At 46.5% G+C, this 21,109-nt stretch overlaps 1 protein-coding gene across 4 annotated transcripts in view; it reads right to left on the reverse strand.

Annotated features, from left to right (window-relative positions):
• The window catches only part of HDAC11 (histone deacetylase 11), a 102,866-nt gene that overhangs the window by 44,595 nt on the left and 37,162 nt on the right, over nucleotides 1–21,109 (reverse strand). For 3 of the 4 annotated variants that reach the window (XM_038740816.1, XM_038740817.1, XM_038740815.1), the window contains exons 1-3: nucleotides 7,876–7,958; nucleotides 5,613–5,761; nucleotides 1,963–2,063 (exon numbers count right to left, since the gene is read on the reverse strand). In XM_038740816.1, coding sequence (XP_038596744.1) covers nucleotides 1,963–2,063; nucleotides 5,613–5,761; nucleotides 7,876–7,877 — 252 coding nt within the window. In that variant the 5' untranslated portion in view covers nucleotides 7,878–7,958. Of the gene's footprint in view, nucleotides 1–1,962; nucleotides 2,064–5,612; nucleotides 5,762–7,875; nucleotides 7,959–21,109 lie in introns of those variants that run through there. The other variant, XM_038740818.1, reaches the window with a different exon arrangement.

Consider the following 21,109-nt stretch of genomic DNA (forward strand, 5'->3'; position numbering starts at 1 on the left):
GTTTTGAATTGCAGAACTGCTACTTGTATCAGTGTATATCACCCTGTCTGGCCAGAGCACCATGTGCTTCAAGGACTACTTACCAAAAGGCTTTGGCCACAGCCTCCATATTCTAAAAAATACCTGCCATCCCCAAGGCCTACGCTCCTTGGATTTCTACCCTTTGGGCACTTACTTGGTACTACTATTACTACTACTACTACTACCAACTGTGGTATTTATTAAGCACTTTCTATGTGCCAGGCACTGTACTAAGCACTGGTCACTGTACTCACCCCATCCTCAGCCTCACAACACTTAAGAACATATCTAGAATTTATAATGATAATAATAATGATGATGGTACTTGTTAAGTGCTTATTATGTGCCAATCACTGTTCTAAGTGCTGGGGTAGATATCAGTTAATCACATTGGACACAGTCCCTTTCCCACATGGGGCTCACAGTCTCAATCCCCATTATAAGGATGAGGTAACTGAGGCCCAGTGAAGTGACCTGCCCAATGTCACACAGCAGACATGTGGAGGAGCCGGAATTAGAACCCATGACCTTCCGACTCCCAGGCTCGTCCACATCTGTCACCCCCCCCCCCCATACTGTAAGCTCAATGTAAGACGGGAACACTGTCTACCAACTCTGTTGTACTGTACTCTCCCAAGCGCTTAGTACAGTGCTCTGCACACAGTAAGTGCTCAATAAATATCACTAAGAGATTAAAGTCACCTCTCTAAGGAGGCATTCCTGAGTAGTCTTCTCTTCCTGGTCTTCCCACCCTACCAGTCTCCTTAGCTCTCATGCATTTATTTGTTCATCTGTATTCATTATTTATATCTCTTTTCTCATTCTTCACTATTGTATTTTTGTCCACGAAGGTCTACTGTCACTCCTCGAGGACAAGGATCACAGCTTTTACTGCTTTTCAGTGCAGCCAAAGTGCCTAGAACAGAGCTCAGTATTCAGGTATTCAAAAAATGCTACTGATCCTGATACCGGTCATGGGACAGTTAGTTGCCTCTCGCCTCATTATTCTCATGGCCCTGTCAAAGGGGACAGCTAGAAGGAACTCAAACAAGTGCAGGGGATGAAATAGTTCTATTTGAATGGAATTTCGGAACTTGGAACAAGAACTCAAGTGGGCTGGGGAAAAGAAAAAAGCAAACAGCAAGACACAAAAATTTCAGAAACCTGATGAAGGAAAAAAAGAAACCTAGTGAAATCCATCTGGCATTAAATACCTTTTTATCAAGACCCTCTTGCTCAGTACCAACCTGCCAGGCCATATAGTCTATGCCAAATCTAAATTTGCTCATCGTGACACAAGGGACAAAGAGATAAAAGTCAAAAGATTCAAGTCCATTATTAACCACTAAGAAATCAGCATCCTATTAAGAACCCTGACCTGACTCCTGTAAAAATCAAATGTTGGCAAAGGTGACTTAAAAGAAAAAACAAAAAAGAAATCAAGGAGCCAACTCTATTTCTGCTGCCTCAGCCAATATCAACATCTCAGGTTGGCTAGCAGCAGCCACAAAGGAGAATCATACACTTTTACGATATGGGCTTCAGGGCTAAATCAGCTCCACTTCTGAGGTAATGATAATAATAATAATAATGTTGGCATTTGTTAAGCGCTTACTATGTGCAAAGCACTGTTCTAAGCGCTTGGGGGGATACAAAGTGATCAGGTTGTCCCACATGGGGCTCACAGTTTTAATCCCCATTTTACAGATGAGGTAACTGAGGCTCAGAGAAGTTAAGTGATTTGCCCAAGGTCACACAGAAGACATGTGGCGGAGCCGGCATTCGAACCCCTGACCTCTGACTCCAAAGCCCGTGCTCTTTCCACTGAGCCACGCTGCTTCTCTAGCAAGTCTTTGGAGAAAAAGGGGTGATAGAGAGGGAGCCCACAACGGCAGTGGGTGGCACTGAGCTACTGACAAATTCCACAGTCCTGATAAATACCTTCAGCCTGTTTAAATATCGCCTCGTGTGTACCACCAGAAGGTCTTCTTCTGTTGCTTCACGGGCTGCTACGATCATGTCATCTGCAATCAACTTTTCTTCTGTAACAACAGACAAAAATGGGGGATTGAGAGAAGGATAAAAAAAGAATGTAAGGATGATAAGGATGATACAGTGGATTTATTTGTGTACAGGATCTTCCTTCCAAAGAGTGCAAAGCAGTGCCCAGGTATTTTCTCATTTACCCATACTGACTATATTCACAGTTTTAAAGGGGGTGTCACAGCAAGCTTGGGAAGAAAGGGCAAGTGACATTTTCCCCCAATTTATGGGTAGAAAAACAGAGGCACAGAGTATTTAAGTACCTTTCCTAGGCCACACAGCAAGTCAGTGGTAGAGCCAGGACCTGAACCCAAGTCTCTTGACAAACTGTTTATTATTCTGCCTTCTAGGTTATACAGTTCCTCTTCCTGAAATTGTATCATGCAGGGGGATGGAACTTTATCTCCATTTACAGGCCTGCACCAACTTGACATGTCGAGTTAAATAGAGTAATGGACCTTTAAGGCAAATGATAATCTGAGGCGCCTCATCGTATCTCCCTAAAGATCACGCATGGATCCGGGCAGAAGGGCACTGGGTAACAAATGAACACCTCATGCATTTGGTAGGTGCCTGCCTGATCCAAATTGTGCATAAACACAGAACGTTCCCCAACAGCTCTAACCAAATCATTCAGTGAAAACATGTTACAAGAGATGTGGCTGTTCATTTTCCCCTTTCTAGCAGAAGGGCAGTAAACAAAGCCAGAGAGGAGAAAGAGAGAAAGTAGAGGGAGATAAATATGCAGCCAGGCAGCAGTAAAGTTAGATACATAGCTGAGGCTTCTTCAGTGGACTTAAAGAACTAATAGTAGTAGTAGAAGAGTTGTCCTTTGATTCAAAGATGAGGCTGCTGATGGCAAGATTGTAGGCATGAGCATGTCACTGAGAGAGAATCTCTTGCATATTTGAACAATGTATCAATAAAAGTATAACAGTGCACTTTCTCTGCCTTTTGCCATTTGGGGTGAGTATTGAAACTACCCATGAGAACAATAAGACAGAAGAGTTAAGAAGAAAAATCTATGGGGAATAGAGAAGTAGATTACCTCATTCAGCTCCTTTTATGCGAGCAGGACTCGGAAGGGATGTCAATCAGAGCTTCTGTGACAATACAAAGTGCTGCTACTCATCCACTAGTCCAGTTTGGGGAAAAAGAAAACTGCTCCCTCTGGCTATTCTCCTGATCTGCCAATCGAGACAAGAGATGTCTCTCCAGAGCCTTTATTTCCTTTTGAGTCTAGATCTGAGAGGAAGGTGCAGTTGGGAAGCAGCGTGGCACAGGCCTGGGAGTCAGAAGGACCTGGGTTCTAATCCCAGCTCTGTCCCTTGTCTGCTGTGTGACCTTGGGCAAATCACTTGCTTCTCTGTGCCTCAGTTTCCTCATCTGTAAAATGGGGATTAAGACTGTGAGCCCGATGTGGGACAGGGGCTGGGTCCAACCCAATTTGCTTGTCTCCACCCCCGCGATCAGTACAGTGCCTGGCACATAGTAAGTGCTTAACAAATATCACAACTATTACTGGCCAGAGCACCACCGGACTTCAGGGGCAAATGGTGGGACCCACATTGAAAATTTCCCTCTACTCCTTTACATTTCCCCTTGACCAACTCCTCCAGCCCCAGAAGGCAATGATTACATTAACTGGTTCAAATTTCCAAGGATTGTCCAGAAGGACAGAACCACCAGATGGCAATTACTTTGGTGAATTACTTACAAAAAAAAGGGTATTTGTTAAGTGCTTACTATGTGCCAGGCACTGTATTAAGTGCTGGCATAGGTACAAGCTAATCAGATTGGACACAGTACCTGTCCTACATGGGGCTCACAGTCTGAATCCCCATTTTACAGATGAGGTAACTGAGGCTCAGAGAATCTAAATGACTCACCCAAGGTCCCAGAGCAGACAAATGGCACAGCCAGAATTAGAACCCAGAATCCTCTGATTCCCATGCTTGTGTGTCTGCTGTCGGATCTTGGGCAAGTCATATGACTTCTATGCGCCTCAATTACTGCATCTGTAAAATGGGGATTAAGAATGTGAGTCCCATATGGGACAGGGACTGTGTCCACCCTGATTAACTTGTATCTACCCTAGTGCTTAAAACAGTGCTTGGCTAATAATAAGTGCCTAATACCATAATTATGAATTATTATTATTATCTGCTAGGCCACACTGATTCTTGGCTGCTTCCCCAAGGAAGTAATGCTGAGAAATTATGTGATTATGAAATTATGTGATCTCCCACCACCTGAGCATGGGAGTCAGAGGACTTGGGCTCTAATCCCGGCTCTGCCATTTGTCTGCTGAGTGCCCTTGGACAAGTTACTTAACTTCCCTGTGCCTCAGTTTCTTCATCTGTAAATGGGGATTCAATACCTGTTCTCTCTCCCCCTTAGACTATGAGCCTCAAGGTGGAACGGTGACTCTGTCCGATCTGCTTACATCCTATCTACCCCAGTGCTTAGTAGAGGGCTTGGCACATAGCAAGTGCTTAACAAATACCACAGTTATTATTGTTATTTGACCCATTCCTCATGGCCGTTTCACAAAGACGCTCCCTCCACTCTACACCCAATAATGAAAAAAATGCCAAAGAACCAACAGAGAATAAAGAAATCAGAAAAAATCATAAACCCCTGGGTCTTGTCATCAATTCCCTTGCCTCCAGAGATAATATTTAAATTGTCTCAGGCAGATGAGAAACTATCCGGTTTTCAATAGCTCCCTTGGCCACCAGTTGTGGCCTCTAGCAGCACAGCACCAATAAGGCTAATGCTAAAGGGAACAGGCTTCACTCCTAGCCACATAAACAACATGGGAGACTAAGGACTACTTAATGGTTCTCAGACCAAACCCCAAGCATCAAAGACTCTTAGAATCCAGGAAGATACTATCACAGCATCGGCAAATCATCCATCATCCCACTTGGATGCTGCAGAGGAGCCATCTGGGTGACAACCCTCACCCATCCTGAAACCCAACTGAAGAGCTAGCTCAAAAAACCTCCTCTTCAGCCTCCTACAATAGGAGACAGCAACAAGGACACAAAGGAAGAATGACGTGACCTCACAGATCTCTGTACAAAAGGGTGATCTGCTCACGATGGAGATGAGATCCGCAAGGACAGAACTTTGCTATTCTCAGCACTGGAGGACGAGGTCAGCTCTGCTCACAGCTGGATACAGAAAAGGGCCAAAAAAACCCCAAAATTCTGCAGGGATAATGGTACAGGGAAAATAACAAAGGCCTTTCTTCCTTGAGTTAACAAAATGAGACTCTAAAAGCCATTGAAATTGCCTGCACAAAGCCTACACCTGCTTTGTCATCTAGAGGAACAAGACTGACAACACGCATGTTTATTTTTGTTTCCTTTTTCGGAGGCGGGAAAAGAATCTTGGCAAACAATGAGTCTGAAAAATGTCTGGCTATAATTAAGCCTGCAGTATGACATGTTTCCAAAACCAAAAAATTCTCCCAGTACTGGTAAAAAATTCCCCAGCTTCGCCTCTTACTCTAGAGTTTGAAATTCCAGCAATAATTTTACCTTTCAGGAAGTTGATCACTTTCCCCCATTTTCCTGCATCAAATGGATGGAGTTTCTCCAAGCCCATGAATGTGATGTTGTATCCCGGAGAGTAGACAATCGGCCAGCATGTTGAAGGCACGTCCTGGTACAGCTCGGTTCTGTGAGGCCTTCAAATACACAGACAATTCACAGCTACCAGAAGCCAGAATAACGGGCCTAGGCGTGCATGTGCGCATGCACACAAACACACACCCCACACACCCCCAAATTCAACAAGGTTTTCCTGAAACCAGCAAAAAAACAAGTAAGGTCACAGGACTGGAAAATAGAATTCAAGCCATTACAGCTCAGAGAAAAATTCAAAGGCACATAGAGAGAGCAGACTGTACACAGCACTAACATAAGTGGGTTGCTGCACTTGAAACATGACAAGTTACTGCTTGGCAGAGAAACCAAAAAGACATTTCTATGCAGCCAGTATCCTTGGGAAAGTTTCCAGAGGGCGAGGGTGTGTATGTGAGGGGGTGGGGGAGGTGTTCGTGCACATGCATTACTTCCTTTGTACCTTGCCCAGTACAGCATTACACACTAAGCGGTGCTTATTTTTTTTTGGGTGCTGCTGCTTCCCTGTCTCAGCCTTCATTTCCCCTACTCCCTCTCCCTTCTGTGTCACCCTTGCACTTGAATTTGTACCCTTTAGTCACCCCAACCTCAGCCCCACAGCACTTAGGTACATAACTGATTTTAATGGCTGCCTCCCTCTCTAGACTTGTAAGCTTGTTGTGGACAGGGGACATGTCTACCAAGTCTGACAGGCTGTACTCCCCCAAGAGCTCAGTACAGGTCTCTGCACATAGTAAGTGCTCAATAAATACCACAGGTTGATTGCTGTTGCTATGTCTACTTTTTGAAATGGTGCTCAGTGGCATTTTAGAAATGAAAACATGGGAGTGTGACATTGTGAACTGTACCTCTACTTTTTAAATTATACAATCAAGGATCTGGAAGGCCCCCAAGAGGTCATCGGGCCCAGTCCCCTGCCTTAAGATAGATGAACAAGTAACTGAAGTTGGAGTCAAGGGGAGGAGGATGAAGCCCAAAGATCCAAGTCCTCCACAAGCATGTCCTAGTTTTACATAGGAATCAGCTGCCTGCCACCCCAAGGGCCCCTTGGGAATTCTCCCCACGAAGCAGAATGGCCACTTTGCAACACTCAGCATTGCACTTGGATTTGTACCCTTTATTAGCCCCCGCCTCAGTCCCAAAGCCCTTATGTACATATCTGCAATTTGATTGATTAGGGAATATTCCAGTTCACTGTCTGTGGGAGAAGAAAAGGGGATAAAGTGAAGGTTTGGAAACGATCACCGAGAAGAGCCCCTAATTCAAATTCACCATTTTTTGCAACCCATTTTCATTTGCTTCTTCTTCTTGTTTTCTAGTGCCATCGGGGCTACAGAAAGGCCCCAACAAAGACTGGGTCTCCAAAGTCAGAGGAAGCAAAGAATGGGGTCAGCCATTTTCAGCCCTACCCTCAAACCCCATTTTAGTTTAGGGAGAGCTTCCCGGGTCAAATATCCCAGCCTTAGTGGGGGGAAATGTCGCTCGACTATGGGGAAGGGGCTCTGGTGCCTTTTTCGCTCCATTCAAGTGGAGAAATGGACAGAGGGAGCGATGCAAGGGGAGGAGGCTGGGGACACCCTCTCTGCCATGCCAGTCTTCTCTTCTAGCACTAGATCCTCCCTGGCGAAGAGGGGCTGCAAATAAAGAGGAAGGAGAGAGAGGGAGTCCTTGGGGCCACTTGGCTCTCCGAAAACTGCTGCCCAGTCGGCACCGCTCCACCAACTCCTGGCAACACTACTGCCTCGAGGGACACTCAATGAGTCCAGATGAGATGCTGCAGGAGCAACATTTTCCGTTGGCATGAGGTTCGACATCCCCCACCCAGAGACATCGATGCCCCACGTACCCCAGGGGACACGCAATCGGGCCAGCCCACCTCTTCGCAGCAGGCCTGCACACACACGTGATGCAAAACAGCCCCTCCCACGGCCACGGGAGGGGAGAGAAGGGAAGGGGTGTGGGTGGGTGGGTGCGTGCGCGCGCGCAAAACGCAACTGCTCAGGTGTGGGGCTCGGGTTTGGGCCAAGCTCAAAAAAAGGGCCGCTCGCCGCTCCCCGCCCCTAGGTTTACTACTGTTGCTGCTTCTAGAGCGGTTAATCATGCCGCGTGGCGTAATCGCCCCTGGCCGCCCACCCGCCCGGCCCGACTCGGTACTCACATCCCCCGGGCTCCCGGCGGCCGGCGGCCAGCGACGAGAGGTGGTGGGGACGGGGACCGGGGTCGGCCCCGCTGAAGGGTGGAACCCAGCACAGGCCACTCCCCCTCCTCCCGCCTTCTGCGTCACAAAGCCATGGAGGCCGCCGACGACGACCTGAGGAGCGTCATCGCTCTAATCCACTGGGGAAATCGCTCCCAAACCCACCCCTCAATCCTGCCTGGGGACGGGGCTAACCTCAAGGCCCGCCCCAGATCGTTGCCGGGGAAGGAAGGAAGGAGGGAGGGCGAAATAGAGCGGGAGCAAAGGCGGCGGCTGGGGGAGAACGCTGTGCAGATCTCAGAGGAAGAAAAACAGGCTGAGCGAGTTCCAAGTGACCAACTCCAAGCTGCCCCGGTTTCCCCACCTTTCTCTTTCTTTCAGTGTGCCGTTTCAAAAACCCAGATGGAAAGAGCGCAGGGCTGGGAGTCGGGAGACTGGGGTTCTAGCCCCCCTCACTTAACTGCTGTGACTTTGGGTACATCGTTTACCTTTTCCGGGCCTCAGTTTCATCGCCCGTAAAACGGGGATAAAACAATACCTATTCTTCCCCCACCGGTTAGATTGTAAGCCCCACATGGGACAGGGATTGGGTCTGAACAGCTATCTTGAGTCTACCCCAGGACTTGGCCTGTAGTAAGCACTTGACAAACACTACAATTCTTCATGGCCTAGTGGCAAGAGCACCGGCTTGGGGGTCAGAGGATGTGGGTTCTAATCCTGACTGCCACTTGTCTGCTGTGTGATCTTGGGCAAATCACTTCACTTCTCTGTGCCTCAGTTGTCTCATTTGTAAAATGGGAATGGAGACTGTGAGCCCCATGTAGGACAGGGACTGTGTCCAACCTGATTACCTTTGTACCTATACCAGTGCTAAGAACAGTGCTAACAAATACCATTTTTATTATTATTAGTCAATAAACTATTTTATTGGGTGCTTACTGTGTGTGTCACGCATTGTATTAGGCAATTGAGAGAGTACAATACAGTAGAATGAATAGACATGCTTCCTATTCACAGGGAGCTTGGAGTCTAGAGGGGCCCAATGGGGAATAAGACACACTGGAAATTCTTTGCCATGTGGATTTAGCTGCTGCTGATCACATCCTGGACCTCTCTTCCCGGTGGCTGTGCTACTCCCCCAGGTGCTGCTACCAGCATGCTTTGTGCACTGCCTGCCAGGTGGACTTCAGTAATAATAGTAATCATAGTATTTGGTAAGTGGTAATTGTGTGTCAGGCACTGTACTGAGTGTTGGGGTGGATACAAGCAAATCACGTTGGACACAGTACCTGTCTCATGTGGGGCTCACAGTCTCAATCCCCATTTTACAGATGAGGTAACTGAGGTACAGAGAAGTGAAGTGACTTGCCCACGGTCAAACGGCAGACAATTGGCAGGGCCAGAATTAGAACCTGTGACCTTCTGACTCCCAGGCCCGTGCTCTATCCATTATACCATACTGCTTCTTTAGCAGGCAGAAACTCCTCACCCTCGGCTATAAGGCTCTCCATCGCCTTGCCCCCTCCCACCTCACCTCCCTTCTCTCCTTCTACAGCCCAGCCCGCACCCTCCTCTCCTCTGCTGCTAATCTCCTCACCGTGCCTCGTTCTCGCCTGTCCCGCCATCGACCCGCGGCCCACGTCATCCCCCGGGCCTGGAATGCCCTCCCTCTGCCCATCCGCCAAGCTACCTCTCTTCCTCCCTTCAAGGTCCTATTGAGAGCTCACCTCCTCCAGGAGGCCTTCCCAGACTGAGCCCCTTCCTTCCTCTCCCCCTCGTCCCCCTCTCCATCCCCCCATCTTACCTCCTTCCCTTCCCCACAGCACCTGTATATATGTATATATGTTTGTACATATTTATTACTCTATTTATTTATTTTACTTGTACATATCTATTCTGTTTATTTTATTTTGTTAGTATGTTTGGTTTTGTTCTCTGTCTCCCCCTTTTAGACTGTGAGCCCACTGTTGGGTAGGGACTGTCTCTATATGTTGCCAACTTGTACTTCCCAAGCGCTTAGTACAGTGCTCTGCACACAGTAAGCGCTCAATAATCGATTGATTGATTGATTGATTTAGCCACTGCTGAACATTCACCAGGCCTCTCTCTCCACCAGAGAGCCACATGACTCCTCCAGACAGTTGCCCCTCAGTCCCAACATCCAGGGCCTTTGGTGCTCTCATTCATTCATTCATTCAATTGTATTTATTGAGTGCTTACTGTATGCAGAGCACTGTACTAAGCGCTTGGGAAGTACCCCCCCACCAGACTGCTGCACTGTCTCCCCAGGAACCCTCATTGGCTCTCCTCTGTGTCTCCGAGGAACCTCCACTTCGACCTGCCTTGCTCTATCCTGGCAGAATAGACTTGCTCTATACCTTGGGAAGACTGTGGCAGCAGCTGCTGGAGTGCTCGCTGTGGGCTCTGAGCCATGAGGAGTGAAATTCTGCTCCTCTAGCCCAAGTACCCTGCTGATCTTTGTCTTCATGTTGTCTAAGTGTTTTGTTTTCATCTGTCATTCTGTATCTGTAGTCAGTCCCCTCTCCTCCTTCTATTTTTAGATGGCGACCCCCTTGAGGGACAAAGTCTGTGTCTAATTCATTCAATTCATTCATTCAGTCATATTTATTGAGTACTTACTGTGTGCAAAGCACTCTACTAAGTGTTTGGGAAAGTACAATACAACAATAAAAAGAGACAATCCTTGCCCACAGTGAGCTCAAAGTCTAGAATACACAATTGTGTATTCTTTCCCAAGGCTTAATACAGTACTCTGCACCAGAAGCAGCATGCCGTAGAGAAGCAGCATGGCATAGTGGGTAGATCACGAGCCTGGGAGTCAGTAGGTCATCAATTCTAATCCTGGTTCTGCCGCTTGTCTGCTGTGTGACCTTGGGCAAATCACTTTACAGCTACCTCATCTGTAAAATGGGGATTGAGACTGTGAGCCCTACATGGGACAAGGGACTGCGGCCAACCCGATTTGCCTGTATCCACCCCAGTGCTTAGTACAGTACCTGGCACAAAGTAAGCACTTAAAAAATACCACAATTATTATTACGCACTTAGTAAATACTATTACCTCTTCTGGTGGCTAAATGTCTGAAGTAAGCCTTACCCAACGTGGAGAGTCGGAGCTAGGACACACTTGAACACAGGTGTCCCAATACCGACAGCTATGTTTACTTAATATTATTGATCAATCAATCAATCGTATTTATTGAGCACTTACCGTGTGCAGAGCACTGTACTAAGCACTTGGGAAGTATAAGTTGGCAACATATAGAGACAGTCCCTACCCAACAGTGGGCTCACAGTCTAGAAGGGGGAGACAGAGAACAAAACCAAACATATTAACAAAATTAAATAGAATAGATATGTACAAGTAAAATAAATAAAGAGTAATAAATATGTACAAACATATATATACATATACACAGGTGCTGTGGGGAAGGGAAGGAGGTAAGACGGGGGGATGGAGAGGGGGACGAGGGGGAGAGGAAGGAAGGGGCTCAGTCTGGGAAGGCCTCCTGGAGGAGGTGAGCTCTCAGTAGGGCCTTGAAGGGAGGGAGAGAGCTAGCTTGGCGGATGGGCAGAGGGAGGGCATTCCAGGCCAGGGGGATGACGTGGGCCAGGGGTCGACAGTGGGACAGGTGAGAACGAGGCACGGTGAGGAGATTAGCGGCAGAAGAGCAGAGGGTGCAGGCTGGGCTGTAGAAGGAGAAAAGGGAGGTGAGGTAGGAGGGGGCGTGGTGATGGAGAGCCTTGAAGCCAAGGGTGAGGAGTTTCTGCCTGATGCGCAGATTGATTGGTAGCCACTGGAGATTTTTGAGGAGGGGAGTAACATGTCCAGGGCGTTTCTGGACAAAGACAATCCAGGCAGCAGCATGAAGTATGGATTGAAGTGGGGAGAGACACAAGGATGGGAGATCAGAGAGAAGGCTGATGCAGTAGTCCAGACGGCATAGGATGAGAGCTTGAATGAGCAGGGTAGCGGTTGGGATGGAGAGGAAAGGGCAGATCTTAGCAATGTTGCGGAGCTGAGACCAGCAGGTTTTGGTGACGGCTTGGATGTGAGGGGTGAATGAGAGAGTGGAGTCGAGGATGACACCAAGGTTGCAGTCTTGTGAGACGGGAGGGATGGTAGTGCCATCAACAGTGATGGGAAAGTCAGGGAGAGGGCAGGGTTTGGGAGGGAAGACAAGGAGTTCAGTCTTGGACATGTTGAGTTTTAGGTGGCGGGCAGACATCCAGATGGAGATGTCCTGAAGGCAGGAGGAGATACAAGCCTGGAGGGAGGGGGAGAGAGCAGGGGCAGAGATGTAGATCTGCATGTCATCAGCGTAGAGATGATAGTTGAAGCCGTGGGAGCGAATGAGGTCATCAAGGGAGTGAGTGTAGATCGAGAACAGAAGGGGACCAAGAACTGAACCTTGGGGAACCCCCACAGTAAGGGGATGGGAGGGGGAGGAGGAGCCTGCAAAAGAGACTGAGAATGAATGAGTGGAGAGATAAGAGGAGAACCAGGAGAGGATGGAGTCTGTGAAGCCAAGGTTGGATAGCATGTTGAGGAGAAGGGGGTGGTCCACAGTGTCAAAGGCAGCTGAGAGGTCGAGGAGGATTAGGATAGAGAGGTGCCACACACTATAGACAAGGCCCAGTCTGAACCCTGGAAGGTTCCTTTCTTTCTTTTTTCTGCCTTCAAGGAAATACTGGCTGAACTTACTTTCATTATGAGCAAAGCACACTTGCTTCCATAGGTCTGAAAAGGCACCTATCCAAACTCTGCTAGTCCCCTCTATGCACTGATGGATAGTCCTGTTGAAACAATGGATGAGTGTTCAGCTCTTGTAGTTTAACATCAAGAGATTGCTCTATAGCCTGCACCTGGGAGGATTACGGTGAGAGAAACATTGGTGTCACTCTCCCTCTTCCTCTTGACCACTGTTTTTTTCTGTTTTTGATTGTTTTAAATGGTATTTGTTAAATGCTTACTATGTGCCAGGCACTGTACTTATCACTGGAGCAGATACAAGATCATCAGGTTGGACACAGTCCCTGTCCCACATGGGGCTCACAGCCTTAATCCCCACTTCACAGATGAGGTATATGAGGCTCAGAAAAATTAATTGATTTGCCTAAGGTCACACAGACAACTGGCAGATCCAGGATTAGAACCCATGTCTGACTCCCGGGTCCATGCTCTTTCAAATAGGCCATGCATCTTCTCTCTGTTGGTCTATTTCCTCTGATCACATATTTGACTGTAAGTCTATCTCAATAATGCCTGCAAGTGTCATTGTTAGGGTTCACACACATGGCAAATAGGAGTGGGATTATCTGATCCATTGCTAGGCTTCTGAATGTACCAATATATTTGGTTTATTTGTTTTGTATTTTGGGGTTGTTTGTAAATGGTATTTGTTAAGTGCTTACTGTGTGCCAGGCACTGTACTAACTGCTGGGGTAGATACAAGTTAATCAGGTTGGACATGGTCCCTGTCCCACATGGGGCTCACAGCTTTAATCCCCAATTTACAGATGGAGGTAACTGAGGCCCAGAGAAGTGAAGTGACTTGTCTAAGGTCACACAGCAGACAAGTGGCAGAGCCAGGATTAAAACCCAGGTCCTTCTGACTTCCAGGCCCATGCTGTATCCACTATATCACCCTTTTTCTCTATGTTCAAGTATATTGGTCATAACATGAATCTAAATGATTCCCTGTGAACTCTTTCAATTCCTCAAATGCAGGTCCCAGCAGGAGGGCCCACCTGTTTCAGAGAAAATCCATTGCCCTGATTACAAAAAGGCAGTACCAGATTTGGAGGAGAAACCAATTCCTTTGGCTGTCAAGGGAAATGTTCAGACCAGTGGTAAAGCAACATCTGACAAGTCTCCTCTCTAAGCTTCTCTCGGGGGGCAACCAGCAAGCCATAGATAACATGGTACTCTGTGATGATGGTGGCTCCACGGACAACAGCCCGGCATAACTTAATCAGTTGGGTCTCAGGCTGTTATCAGTATCCCCCTTGGAGAGCCCAGTTGAAATGTCTCCCCTCTTAAAAATTAATATTTCAGCTTTGATTTGACATCTCATTCAGTTAGATGCCTCGACGTCACCTTGGCATTTATGCAGCAGTAGGACACCATTATTCCACAACAACAGTCTACTCCTTTGGCATTACCTCTTAATTAGCTTTTCTTTGCTGGCATTTGAGCATGTAGCTCCTCCAGCCCTAGTGCCTCCTACCCTATCTTTCATTTTGTTATTTGATGTTTGGGCTAATTGGTATTTCAGTATTCTTGATTAGGTGGGATAGAAGCATAGTTCATCTCTAGTTGTTGCTATTGTTCTTCTGATTTTTTAAAAAAATCTTCTATCTTTTCAAAGAGATGAAGCAGGTCAGTTCCCCTTTGTCGGGGATATTTTATTATTAATGAAACTATATGAGCTGATTGATGGCTCTTCCACATTGCATATCTCTCCCTGTTATTGGAACTTTAGCCTCTTAGCTCTTTAGCTCTTAGCTCCCCAAAGTCACTCCCCCCGCTTCTCCAACCCCCCGGCTCTCAACGCTCTCCGCTACTCTCCCATTCTTCCCAGCAGTATCCTCAGAGGAGATCTCCTCCCTCCTCTCAAGTGCTACTCTGGCCACCTGTGCTTCTGACCCCATTCCCTCTCATCTTATGAAATCTCTCACTCCATCCCTTCTCCCCTCCTTAACTTCCATCTTCAACCACTCACTCTCCACTGGTTCCTTCCCCTCTGCCTTCAAACATGCCCATGTCTCTCCCATCCTAAAAAAACCCTCTCTTGACCCCACCTCACCTTCTAGTTATCGCCCCATCTCCCTCCTACCATTCCTTTCCAAACTCCTTGAACGAGTCATCTACATGTGCTGCCTCGAATTCCTCAACACCAACTCTCTCCTCGACCCCCTCCAGTCTGGCTTCCGTCCCCTACATTCCACAGAAACTGCCCTCTCAAAGGTCACCAATGACCTCCTGCTTGCCACATCCAATGGCTCCTACTCTGTCCTAATCCTCCTCGACCTCTCAGCTGCCTTCAACACTGTGGACCACCCCCTTCTCCTCAACACGCTATCCAACCTTGGCTTCACAGACTCTGTCCTCCCCTGGTTCTCCTCATCTCTCCGGCCGTTCATTCTCAGTCTCTTTTGCTGGCTCCTCCTCCCCCTCCCATCCCCTTACTGTAGGGGTTCCTCAAGGTTCAGTTCTTGGTCCCCTTCTGTTCTCGATCTACACTCACTCCCTAGGTGACCTCATTCGCTCCCACTGCTTCAACTATCATCTCTACGCTGATGACACCCAAATCTACATCTCTGCCCCTGCTCTCTCTCCCTCCCTCCAGGCTTGCATCTCCTCCTGCCTTCAGGACATCTCCATCTGGATGTCTGCCCACCACCTAAAACTCAACATGTCCAAGACTGAACTCCTTGTCTTCCCTCCCAAACCCTGCCCTCTCCCTGACTTTCCCATCACTGTTGACGGCACTACCATCCTTCCTGTCTCACAAGCTCACAACCTTGGTGTCATCCTCGACTCTGCTCTCTCATTCACCCCTCACATGCAAGCCGTCACCAAAACCTGCCGGTCTCAGCTCCGCAACATTGCCAAGATCCGCCCTTTCCTCTCCATCCAAACTGCTACCCTGCTCGTTCAAGCTCTCATCCTATCCCGTCTGGATTACTGTATCAGCCTCCTCTCTGATCTCCCATCCTCCTGTCTCTCCCCACTTCAATCCATACTTCACGCCGCTGCCTGGATTGTCTTTGTCCCGAAATGCTCTGGGCATGCTACTCCCCTCCTCAAAAATCTCCAGTGGCTACCAATCAACCTACACATCAGGCAAAAACTCTTCACCCCCGGCTTCAAGGCTCTCCGTCACCTCGCCCCCTCCTACTTCATCTCCCTTCTCTCCTTCTACAGCCCAGCCCGCACCCTCTGCTCCTCTGCCGCTAATCTCCTCACCGTGCCTCGTTCTCGCCTGTCCCACTGTCGACCCCCGGCCCACATCATCCCCCTGGCCTGGAATGCCCTCCCTCCGCACATCTGCCAAGCTAGCTCTCTTCCTCCCTTCAAGGCCCTACTGAGAGCTCACCTCCTCCAGGAGGCCTTCCCAGACTGAGCCCCCTTCTTCCTCTCCCCCTCCTCCCCCTCCCCATCCCCCCCGCCTTACCTCCTTTCCCTCCCCACTGCACCTGTATATATGTATATATGTTTGTACGTATTTACTACTGTTTATTCATTTATTTTATTTGTACATATTTATTCTATTTATTTTATTTTTTTAATATGTTTTGTTCTCTGTCTCCCCCATCTAGACTGTGAGCCCACTGTTGGGTAGGGACCGTCTCTATATGTTGCCAATTTATACTTCCCAAGAGCTTAGTACAGTGCTCTGCACACAGTAAGTGCTCAATAAATACGATTGAATGAATGAATCATTCAATGGTATTGTCTCATTTTCCTCATACTGGTATTTGGATCTTATGTCACTTAGAGATTTACCTCAAATCAGGTATGCTAATCTGATAGAGTCAGAAATGCACCTGTGTGCAAGCACATTACAATTTTATTGATAGATTCTTTTTCTACTGGAATGCTTTCCAAACATACCTTCTCACACACGTACACATACATGCCTCTTCAAACTAATACATATCTCCTCGCATTGTTAGCTGGTCAGGCTAAGGGGGACCACCATGCACAGGACTTCAGATGATGGAGTGGTTCTGAAAATCTTAGCCATTATGCACCTTTTATATACCATAGTTTGTTCATGAGCATTCAGGATATTGTATCCTTTACACTCTAAGCTCGTTATGGGCAGGGAACATGTCTGCTAATTCTGTTGTACTGTACTCTCCCAAACATCTAGTACAGTGCTCTGAACATAGAAAGCACTCAATAAATACCATTGAATGATTGAACTCTTCTTATCTCATCTCTTTTACTGATTCATTCAATAGTAATTATTAAGACTTACTGTGTGCAGAGCACTGTACTAAATGCTTGGGAAAGTACAGTACAACAATAAACAACGATATTCCCTGCCCACAATGAGCTAACAGTCTAGAGAGGAGGAGACAGACATCAATACAAATAAATAAACTAATTGGCATAGTTTCGCCTAACCTTCAGATGTTGCCAACTCTTCTGGTAGTGTACCATTCTTCCAATATAAAAGAATGCTATCAAGACCATTCAGTTGTCAAAAACTGCTTCTTGGGGTACAGAAACCACTTTTCAAATAAGAGAGGGTGTTACCAAGACAATTTCACTGTCAAAACTCCTTCTATGAGTGCATATTCAGGGACTTTTCACAGCCACCACCGACAAATATCTGGGTGGCATAGATCAGTGAGTTTCTTTACAGTCTCTTCCATAGTTGTCTGTCCCTTTTAGCCATATCACAACCATCTTCTTTCACAAATACTCACATACACATCTAGCATACCCATACTCCCTCTTTGACTTTTATGACAATTTATTGAGCACTTATTGTGTGTGGGTCTCCATTGGAAATTCATCTCTACTTCTCTTCAAAAGCTATTCATTGGACATACTGCCCCCTGAATTCAGAGTCTTCAAGAAGTTCTCAGTGAAGAAATCATTGCCTGGGACATGGTGGGGCTGGGGTGGAGGAACCTTTTGAAATATTGAACTATATTCTCTGGGGAGTCTGGATAAGCACAAGCATTCTAGTAGAGCACAGGCTTTAGGAGTCAGAGGTCATGGGTTCTAGTCCCAACTCTGCCACTTGTCAGCTGTGTAACTTTAGGCAAGTCACTTAACTTCTTTGTGCCTGTTACCTCATCTGTAAAATGGGGTAGCTTGTATCTACCCCAGCTCTTAGAACAGTGCTTGGCACATAGTAAGCACTTAACAAATACTATCATTATTATTATTATTATTTTGAGGACAGAGTTGCCAAGCCTCACCTGGGGTTAAGAAGATGCAAGTAGGACGCAAGCTCCACAGCACTTATGAACATATCTGTAATTTATATTAATGTCTATTTCTCCCCTACACTTTATGCTCAGTGTAGGCAGGGAATGTGTGTTATAATGTTGTGTTGTACTCTCTCAAGTACTTAGTTCAGTGCTCTGCACATGGTAAGTGTTCAATAAATATGATTGATTGATTGATAGGAGCAAACACTTCCATACCCAAATATACCAGGATGCTCACTCACATCCCAACAAAGCTAACACATTCACTTACCCACACACCTACAAAAAGAGAAAATCTCTCACAGGAGCCTGGTAAGAAGATAGGTGGCAGGGTAAAAAGGGATTTTGCCACCATGGGGTGGAGGAAAAGGGGAGGAGGGGAAAAGGGAACACAATGAAGGAAAGGAGGAGAGGAGGAGGAGGAGAGCGAGAGAAAGAAAGAAGGAAAGAAAAAGGAGGAGAAAAGCAGAGATAGGAGAGGAGGAGGGGAAAGGAGGAGGAATAGAAGAAGGAGAAAAACAGGAGGAAGAAGTGTACTAATAGGAGAAGGATGGAAGGAGGGGGAGGAGGGAAAGGGAAAAGCTTCTTAAGCTTCTAGACAGAAGCAGCATGACTTAGTGGAAAGAGCACGGGCCTGGGAGTCAAAGGACCTAGATTCTAATCCCACCTCCACCACTTGTTTGTTGGGGAATCTTGTGCAAGTCAGTTAACTTCTCTGTGCCTCAGTTACCTTATCTGTAAAATGAGGATTAAGGCTGTGAGCCCGATGTGGGACATGGACTGTGTCCAATCTGATTAGCTTTTATCTACCCCAGTGCTTAGTACACTGTCTGACACATAGTATGCGCTCAACAAATACCAAAAAAACAAACAAACCCAAAACCAGAGACTTCAGCCTTCACAGCAGCAGGAAGTAGGATGGAAAAAAAATGGAAGGGTGTAAACTCACTGAGGGCAGGGATTGTGTCTTCCAGCTCTGTTGTGCTCTCCCAAGCGCTCAGTACAAGGCTCTGCCCACAGTAAGCACTCAAGTAAATACCATTAGTTGATTGTTTGGATGGGACTTTCATGGCCACAGGGGCTTAGGTCTCTGTAGCAGTAACCTAGAGAGAGGTGGTAGGGAACCACTTCAGCTGGTGCAGAGGCTTGGCACAATGGCAACAGTGGGAAGAAGTACAGGGGTAGAGAGTTTGGGGAGGGGGAACCACATACTTGCCTTCACATGTCTCGGCTACCCCAGCCAATCCTAACTGAGCTGTCTCTGAGTTACTCTGAGGGTTCGTTGTTGACCCCAAATAGTAACACTCTTCTCTTTTTCATTCACATACACTACACATATGGACAGAAAGAAGAAGCTTGGATCAGGCTATTATTAACAAATGGAAAATAATTAGAATGCAAGACTGTGAGGTGGCCAGGAAGCAATGTCAGTGATGTTAATTCAGTAGGCTAAAATAACTTTGGGGAAATAAATGAGTTTTGGGATTATTAAAATCCTTTGCTCTCTAGGCAACTTTGTACACCTCATACATTTTTTAAAAAACTTTAATTAACGTTCTTAGCCAAGTTATTTGGGGAACATGTGACACTAATCTATTTGAGTTTGATAGCTTTTGTCTATCAGATACTGGCAGTTTGAGGGCAGACCGGACTTTTAGATGGTGAAGAAAAAGCAAAACAATTGACTTGTGTAATTTTGTGGCATAGATGAGAGTTGTGCTTTTAATAGACCAGCAGCTTTGGTTTTCATACCTTTGTAATGCTAAAATCATCCAGCAACGCCTGGACAGGCTGCTTCTTAAAAGCATCATTACTCCCTACACAGCCTCCTTTCCTGAAAGGAGACCAAGTCCTACTTTCCGATTGAAATTCTTCATTTTTAAAACAATAGAGCTTGATAGCACTAACTACCAATTTATGTCCTTAGATCCTTGCAATTTCCATTTATGATTCTAAATGAGAACAAGGTATGCAATCCATTTCAATAGAGCTCTGATGATAGAAGTCTTGATGGTGGTGCATTTAAATAGATTGGGAGCAATTTGAGATGGCCCACGACCAATCTGATGGAGAAAGCCTGAGATTTTATTTAATTTCTTAAACTATAAATCTCTTCATATTAACAGCAAGAAAGTTAAAAAAACTGAAACCAGTCAAATGAACACAAGCCTTTCTAAATGAGTAAGAGCTTGTAAATCAGGTGTTGATTTACAAATCCCTTTAGATACATGAATACTCTGCTAATGGGGAGGAAAGTTAATCTAGGATATGACAGAAAATGATCGAGAGATTTTTAATTTTTGCTCTGAGATGAGGTTTCTCCACTCCCGCCCCCATCTTTTTAAAAGATAATACACTTATGAACTCAGTTCAACACTTTCTCTTCTTCCTTTTAAATCAAGGAACACTGGAATTCTGGGGTAGATTAGCTCCTCAGAAAAGGCCAGGCAACTAACTTTTCATGGAAGTCACTGCATGGGGTTTCCAGTCAGTTTGACTACTACAGGTGGGACTTCTTGGAGCGATACAACACATAAAATAGGATGCGAAGCAATCAATCAATATTCATTTGTTGAGCACTTCCTTTGTGCAGAGCACCTTACTAAGTGCTTAGGAGAGTACACTGCAATCCTGGGTGGCCTAGTGGAAAGAGCACAGGATTGTCAGTCAGGAGACCTGGGTTCTAATCCCGGCTCTGCCACAGCTTGCTGTGTGACCTTGGGCAAATCAACTTCTCCATGTCTCAGATTCCTCACCTGTAAAATGGGGCCTGTGCTCTATCCATTAGGCCAAGCTGCTTCTCAGTGGGGCAACTTGAGAAGGAAAGGAGTTCCCTTTGTTTCCCGCCTTGCCAATTCCCACCCCTCTGATATATTCTCGCTCATTTCAGCAGAAATCCCAGAACACTCCCTAGTGAGGGATTTAAACAACTAATTCCAACCACAATCAATCAATCAATTGTATTTATTGAGTGCTTACTGTGGGCAGAACACTGTGCTAAGCGTTTGGGAGAGTACAATATAAACAATATAACAGACACATTCCCTGCCCACAGTGAATTTACGGTCTAGCTGCTTAAGCCTCCAGACAGATGCAGGTTGACCTAATGGAAAGAGCACGGGTCTGGGAGTCAGAGGACCTGGGTTCTAATCCCGGCTATACCACTTGTCTGCTGGGAGATCTTGAGCAAGTCACTTAATTTCTCTGTGCCTCAGTT

The sequence above is a fragment of the Tachyglossus aculeatus genome, chromosome X1, assembly GCF_015852505.1.
Source record: "Tachyglossus aculeatus isolate mTacAcu1 chromosome X1, mTacAcu1.pri, whole genome shotgun sequence".
Lineage (NCBI taxonomy): Eukaryota > Metazoa > Chordata > Mammalia > Monotremata > Tachyglossidae > Tachyglossus > Tachyglossus aculeatus.